Source organism: Helianthus annuus, chromosome 16, assembly GCF_002127325.2.
Source record: "Helianthus annuus cultivar XRQ/B chromosome 16, HanXRQr2.0-SUNRISE, whole genome shotgun sequence".
Taxonomy (NCBI): Eukaryota; Viridiplantae; Streptophyta; class Magnoliopsida; order Asterales; family Asteraceae; genus Helianthus; species Helianthus annuus.
The window spans coordinates 120,246,951-120,254,863 of NC_035448.2; the positions used below are offsets into that span (position 1 = coordinate 120,246,951).

Here is a 7,913-nt window from a genome sequence, read left to right on the forward strand (position 1 = left end):
TTTTTTTTTTTTTTTTATAATGGGGATAGAGATTGTTTGGAGAAAAAAAAGTTAAAGTGACCATGATCATAATAAATGACTTAATTTCTAACTAAAAATCTCCTTTTAGATAAAATTCATAATTATGTTCAAAATTACCGAGTATAGGGACTTTAATATGGAAAAAAAAAGTGGATGGACCTCTATAAAACAAAACAAAAAGTATGTTGTTGTTTTATTTAAAAAAAAAGTGGAGTGACCTTTTTAAGGAAAAAAAAAGTAAGTTCGTTTTTATAGTACTTGCCTTAAATTAAAACTAATTTTTATAAACTTCAAAACTATATTTTATACAAGAAAAACCTTTAAGATATATATACACTTTGCACTCATCATCCTATACGGCTATACCTATGTATCTGTATTTTATATAAATACTTAAATAGATAATTTTATAACATTCACTAATTATAGATAATTCCAAATTTTGAACAAAATGAGTTGTTTAAACCCAATCTATTTTGCTTTACACCAAGAAAAATCATGAACAAAGCTTCAAAATGAAGAGTGAAAGATCCAAGAGACAACATAAGTGAAACCACATCAACATTGTCATGACTTTCAAGCAACTTGAACCCAAAATTTGCTTTTCCTCTCTAATTATGACCCCTGGACCGAGATCTCGACACAAAATCCTGTTATTGATCACACCAGTATTATCTTAAACAAACCGGCCCTTATACACACAACAACACTACAATCATACAATCACATCTTCAAGAGCTTGTGCGAGAAAATCCTCTTCGAATACGGGCTGTTTCGTGAGATTGCCTTGTGGGATTCGATCACATTCACCAACGAGTTATGAAGCGCCCCCTGCACTCAATTTTAGATATGAACGAGTCACGTTGGGTTATGTTAATCTCTAGCAAGTTCGATGAACAAATTCAAAATATAGCTTAAAAGAAAAACGGGTCAAATGGGTCGAAAGTCACCAAGACTGTATTTTCAATGCATAGAACCTATTAAATCGTTTTTATTAAAAAAAAAAAAAAAAAAAAAAAAAAAAAAAAAAAAAAAACTATCATATTATTGCAATAATATAGTTCTATAATCACACCTAATAGGCCAATTATTTGTGAAAAAAATTAAAAGTGGGTTAAAAGGCGTTTCGGTGAACCACAACTTTGGTGAAAGATTACAGACCTCAGTAACACGAAGAGCAGTTTGAACAACATAGTTTGCGTGTGGATCTTGAAGCAGCTGTTCGAAATGAGTGGCCGAGATCAGTTCATGAACGATGGTTGACCTGATTTGACCGTCTAATACAGCTAAACATTTCTCTACCACATGGCTGCTGAATTTTTGCGTCGCGAGCTGCACATAGTTACCCTTAAACTGAGAGGTGAGCTTCGACACAGCCGAAGGAATCTGCAGCTCGAGAATGTACTGCACCACATAATTTCTGCATTGCAAGATATAAATTAGCTTCAACCAAGCACGAAATATAAAAATAGATTCGAAAATATTTTTCTTGAAATTACCCGAATGCGTCTTGCGCAAGGAGGAGACCGTTTCTTGAAATTTCCAAGACTAATTTTTCACGATACTCGCCAGTCGAGTAATTAATGCATCTTTGCAACACACAGCACCCGTGTTGATGGGTGGCAATTTCGACACAGAATTTTGCAGCAGCTTCGAAGATGAACTGTTATCAACGAAAACGCGTTAGTTTTTACCTATCAGGATTTTGTGTGTCAAATGGTCAAATATAGAACTTTTAACAAAAATGAAATATATTAAACGGGTTGAGCGGGTTGAAACATTGCATTTTCGTCCACAAGGACGAAAAATGAAATCAAACCTTATTATCTTCATTACTGAGGCAATGCAAGCAACGCTGAATGACATGATTACCGTTGAGATCCTTTATAAGAGCAAGAAATCCCGGTTCAATAGCGGATCTTACAAGCTTAACTTGTTGACTAGTCTTGAGAGTCTCGATAAGCTTCTGTACCACTCTAGTTCTATAACAAACCAAAAATTTGACAATTTTAATGTTATAAAACACTAATAAGTAATAACACAACATTAAGCATAACATAAAGATTAGTTACCCATGAGTATTCAATGAAATTTGAACGAGTTCCATTGGTTCTCGTGTAACCGCGGTCAAAATATGCATTCTTTGTTCTTCATTACACACTTCCAAAAGTTTCTGCATAAGGTAATTCCCAAAAGGGTTGATCATAAGCTCGACTACATGCCCGATAATCTCATCAAACACGATTTGTACATTTTGAGGGTTCCCATCATCGAAAATCTTTTGTAGAAGACGACACCCGTGTTGATCTTTAGCCATCGCAAGTATATACCGTTGAGCTTGGATCAAAAGAGAAGAACAAGTTTGACCATTTTCACAAGGTCTCACAAACTTTTTTCTAACTCGACGTACATCTTCGCCTTGAATAATCAGACTATCCTCACAAGTGGCTAAACCCTCGATTCCACGCCCGAACCCGAACCCCCCACGAGGGATTCGAATATTTGACGAACCACCGGCTGCTAAGTGGAACCGATAAGGGTCATAGTTCGGGTAAATCTTAGCCTTTGTAGGGAGCATATAAGGTACATTTTGCATCATTTCATCCATTGAATTAATCCCAATTTGCGCTCTAACCCCCGGTTGATAACCATAATTTAACACATTCATAGGAATTCTTGAAAAATGAGGGTTAGCTTCAAGATAATCAAAATCCCCAAACAAAGTTGGATTGATTTGATTATGACAAATTAAACCCTGATTTTGATCCTGATTAATACACATTCTACCAAACTGATGAATAAAATTTTCATCATATGTATGTTGACTGTAACCACATGAAACATCATCATCATACATACCATACAACATCCTATTAACAACAGAGGCATTACCCATACCATAATGATTACCATTTACAAGATGATGATGAAGGGAAAGTGATGTTGCATGTGGGATCTCACCCAACAACATTTCAAGTTCATCATCCTCCTTCATGTTCTTAACCATCATCAATAAGATAATTAACAAGAAACAGGGGAATCAAGAAACCTTGAAAATGACAAAATAAAGACAATAAAGATTAAACATTTAAAGCACCCACATCAAGAAAATGATCAAGAAACACTAGAAACAGAAAACCCATATGAATAACCCCCTTTTTTACCATCAAGATTCAGATTGAAGATGTGGGTTTTGATTTGGAGATGAAATGATGATGAGGGTGATGATCAAAATTTCATTTTGGGTTTTTGGGAAAATGGATCTTTGGGAATGAGGTTGGTGAGACATGCAAAGAAGAAGATTTGATACAGATAGTGTATGTATAGGTGATGGTGTAGTAGTGTACACACTGGCTTACTGGTAAGGTCTCACGCCATAAAAGCTGGAGAGAGGAACAGACTCTCACTCATCTCTCTTCATTGCTTTCTCTCTCTAGAATATACAATATACTGTATACATATATACAGTGAGTGTGTGTGAGTTAATATTCATAAGGCTGGAGGGTGTGGGGGCGCCACCCAACCCAGCTGGCACTCTATAGCGCCCCATCCCGTCATTGTCCACACCCCCGGCGCTATGTCGGGGCGCCATTGAACGTCCGTCACCGTGGTAACGAGCTCGAAGGGCTTTATCAGGTGGGGCCCACAACTTGTAAACCAATCAAATTTTTTATTTTATTTTTTTTAATAGGGAGCTTCATCCATACCCCTATAAATTAAAGGGGGGCTCCATAGCTGACATGGATCTACGTGGATCCTACGTGGACTTGATAAAGCCCCATGGGGCTCCAACCACACCCTATAGCCTAAGAGTTATTTTAGGTCATGTGGTGTAGACGATTTTAACAGTTTAGTCCAAAGGTTTTATTTTTCGCCTATGGGTCTAAAAAGGTTTCACAGTTGTCATTTTAGTCCATTGGGTTAACTTAATTCATTATTTCCATTAATGAGAATGACAATTCGGTCCTTTTATATGTATTTCTGTTAACTAGAAGGGCAATTCGGCCATATAAAATGACAGAATTGCCCTTTTCGTTAACATAAATAATGGATAAAGTTAATTCAATAGACTAAAATGACAACAATGAAACCTTTTTGGACCTACGGACGAAAAATAAAACCTTTGAACTAAACTGACAAATTGGCCCAAACCATAGGGACTGAAATGACATTTAACTCTATATTGGTCATTAAGAACTTTTATTTTTATTTTTCATACCCTTTGTAACAAAAAAGAAATCCGAAACCTGTTTATAATGAGTGATTCATTATCCGCCCACTTGTGGCCTAGTGGTAGAAGACTTGGGTTTTTCAATGGAGACTCAAGTTCAATTCTCACTTGTGTCATATTGGGGTGGATATTGGGCAATGATGGTGACAAACCCACCGAGGGGGTTTGATCCTGAGCCGCACCCCGGTTTTCATCCGGCCGTTACTTCAGCGAGGCATCTCATGTGGAGGCAGTACGGTTTCCGAGGGAACGTCGTAACCAAGTCTGACGAACTCAGCGCGGGCCCGGTTAAAACAACGTAGTCTGGACAGATCTTGGCTAGGGTCGCCGTTTAGGCGATGTGACATTGGGTCACTCAAAAAGAAAGTCACCATTCAAAAAAAAATGAGTGACTCGTTAGGGCATCAGTAGTGGTCAAGTCTCATAATCCATATAGATGTGGGGTTATACGATATGTGACAGTCTCATAATCAATTATGTGTGAGAGAGAGAAACAAAAGGTAGCACCGCTATGTATTTCGCGAGGGTTCCAGGAGGTGGTTGGCGTTATATCACCTTTCACTACGGAATGTCTTAGAGTTTTTTTTTTTTACTTAGAAAAAGTCTTGTAATTGCAAACTACAAAATGATATAGACTAAAATGCCCTTCTCTAAATGATGTGATGAAATGGTTAAATGTCATTATTGTTCAGACGAAGCAGCATCATTGCAAGTTTTAATGAAAACTTTAAATATCTGACGGTTTAGAAGTATCATTAAAGGAAAAATAAATAAACCTAAAATGATTGTAACATCCTGGTTTTGAGCCACAACATCTCACCATTTTTTTTACCATGAAAAGATTTTTCAGGGAGTCACTTGTCTTAAGATTACTTTTATAAAATATATAACCATCGAAATCTTCTCTGATACATAGTCAATGCATCAGTACACATTTATGGTATTGAAGCCTGAAACTTTTTATGAACACAGCATCTATCATAACGGTAAATGATAACTAAGACTAGAAGGTATGGTTTGGATGGGCTTGGAGGGGATGAGCCGCCACATAGGCGCCACGTAGGAGTGGCTTGGAGGGGATGGATCTAGGGGGGTGGGGGATGAACCCCTTTATGTATATATATGTATGTATGTATAGGTTATGTGAGAGGAGGAAGGAGGGGATGGCCCGGCACACCCGGCTGGAGGTTGCCGGTTGTGATGCTTGCCGGAAGAGGGGGGCGGTGTGGGGGTCCGGCGCCGGGCCAAGCCGGGCCAAGCCGGCCCCCATACCTTCTAGTCTAATGTGCTGGGGCGGCCTTTATGCTGTGCAGGGGGACCACCGGCTATACCTGTGATTTTGAGAGGCACCTTATATTTAAAAAAATCCGATATATATATTTAAAAAAAATTAATAGAGTATACCCAAGATAGGCCAACTTACAAAACAATTCTCATTGTTTACATTAGTTAGTCCATTGTCATTAGGTTTAGTGAGTCAAATACTCATTAGTTAGATTTAAAAAAACAATATCGATGGGAATTGTTGGGCGGCAATTAGGAGACTCTCCCTTTGGATACTGAAATGACGGAAACGCAAAGAACATCGTCCCTGGCTCCCTTCGACGAACAGGCCCTGGACGAAACTCGTGAAATGAAGTTTTGCCGGACTAAGATCGATGTACAAGCCTGTTGATCGTCCCTGACTCCCTTGTACTATTTTTTTAATCGAATTCCACTATTCCAGGCCTGTTGTTGATTGTTGAAAGTTGGAACATGTATGATTTATGATGAATATGTTGAATGTTGATTGACTGATTTTCGAAATTGTTGATTGTTGAAGTGTTGATTTGTTGATTGTCGAATTCCAGGCAGGCCCTTATGCTGTTTTCATTGAATTGTTGATTGTCGATTATCCAAGATAGGCCACTTACAAACAGGTATGATTTATGTATATGTCGTTAAGTGTTTATTATTAAGGTGTTATTTGTATTTGCCATTGTTTGTCGATTATTTAGGCATTAACTTAACTTGGCGATCATTTAGGCATTAACTTATTTAGCATTGTTTGTCGATCATTTAGGCAATGGTTGTATAAAAACTAGTTTACATTATATATTTCGTTAAGGCATAAGAGCACCTTTTTCGAACTCGAATAGGATACATAAATTCTCAGAGACGTCCTACTACTAACGTGAGATTTGTTTATAAGTTATAATAATTTCTTGGTTGTAGGGCCAATTATGATTTTTGCGTTAATTAAACAATGAGAAAAATTGACTAAGGGTGAAAGCTTGTGCTACATATCATCATCATATTTATTTTTATACTAGATTGTAGCTAATGGCCGCGCGTTGCGGCGGCGGCGCATTAGTTGTTTATAGTTGGCGGCACGTTATTTGATACGTTAACCATATGAAAACGCGTGTTTTAACGTTCCGATCTAAAGCATTACGGTTGCAAAAGAAACATTATCAAACCCGAGTTGGTCATTTAATGAACGTTCCATCTAACCACGCTATATATAATCACTTAAATCTTTTAACCCTAAAGAACTCCCGATCAATGTCTTTCGCCTTGTTTATCATCCTCGGGTGTTCCATTCCATCTCTAAGCACTCTAACTTCACTAAATTAAGTGACTAACCTGCAAAACCACAATCTCTCTTAGCTATCACATTCAAAGCATATAATCACTTAAAACGCAACAAAACACATAAGATAAGAACATTAACGCTCGGGTTTCATCCTCTCCATCAGGTGTTAAGTTGTTAATTAGAAAAGTTTGGAGGGTCAGAGTTGTCAATTATAAAAAGTTAAAAATAAATGTGTAACTCAGGTGTAGGTAAATTTATAGAATAAGGTGGTTAGGCATAAAAAAAGAATAATAATTATATGTGGCACATTTCTAGAAAATGTATCTTAAAATTCATAACCACACCTTTTGTTACATTTCTAGATAATATATTTTACGTGAGAAAGTTAACGTTCAATAGCCTTTTACTGTGTGAAGCGTACGCAATTAAAGTACGCATGTTATAAAATTCAAACCCTAATCATGTATAGGTTAAACAAAAATTCACGGATAAACAAAACACATAAATCACACATGTGGTTAAATAACAGAATTCACGCATGAGTAAAACCTAATTATGCACGTTATTTTGTGGCCGCGTACACTTCACACGTTAAGGGATTTTTGTATTTTAAACCTTCTCTATAAGGGATTTTTGTATTTTAAACCTTCTTTACTTTCTCTATAAGGGACTTTTGTATTTTAAACTTTCTTTGTATTTTATTATATTTATTAAAAAATCAAATAAATTACTCTTAACCAAACTGTAAAATTTTAAAATAATATGAAACAATGTAATCACTACCTTTCAATTTCAATGGAAGAAGTCAAAAACACTTGAATGCCATCTGCCGAGTAAGTTGACAATTTTATTCCGTAAGTATCTATGATTTACTCAAATTATTTAAGTAAATAAATTAAAGATTTGTTAAAATGGGTAAACTGAAAATTTTCACTTTATGATATAAAAACAGAGAACCCAAAGCCTCAAATTTTCACTTTATGATATCATTCATCTTCTCAAATCCCATCTCACTCTACTCTTTCTTTGTGTGCCCACACCACCGCCGCCACACCAGACACCACCCTCACCGGCCCGCCACACGCT

At 36.7% G+C, this 7,913-nt stretch overlaps 1 protein-coding gene across 1 annotated transcript; it reads right to left on the reverse strand.

Moving 5' to 3' along the window:
* Window positions 1–461: 461 nt before the first annotated feature.
* On the reverse strand, window positions 462–3,459 carry LOC110916584 (putative pumilio homolog 8, chloroplastic). The gene is made up of 5 exons (XM_022161289.1): window positions 2,094–3,459; window positions 1,841–2,003; window positions 1,521–1,684; window positions 1,183–1,441; window positions 462–852 (listed from the first exon to the last, which is right to left on the reverse strand). The coding sequence occupies exons 1-5, from the start codon at window positions 3,029–3,031 to the stop codon at window positions 745–747; spliced, it is 1,632 nt and encodes a 543-aa protein (XP_022016981.1). The 5' UTR covers window positions 3,032–3,459; the 3' UTR covers window positions 462–744.
* Between the last annotated feature and the right edge of the window lie 4,454 nt (window positions 3,460–7,913).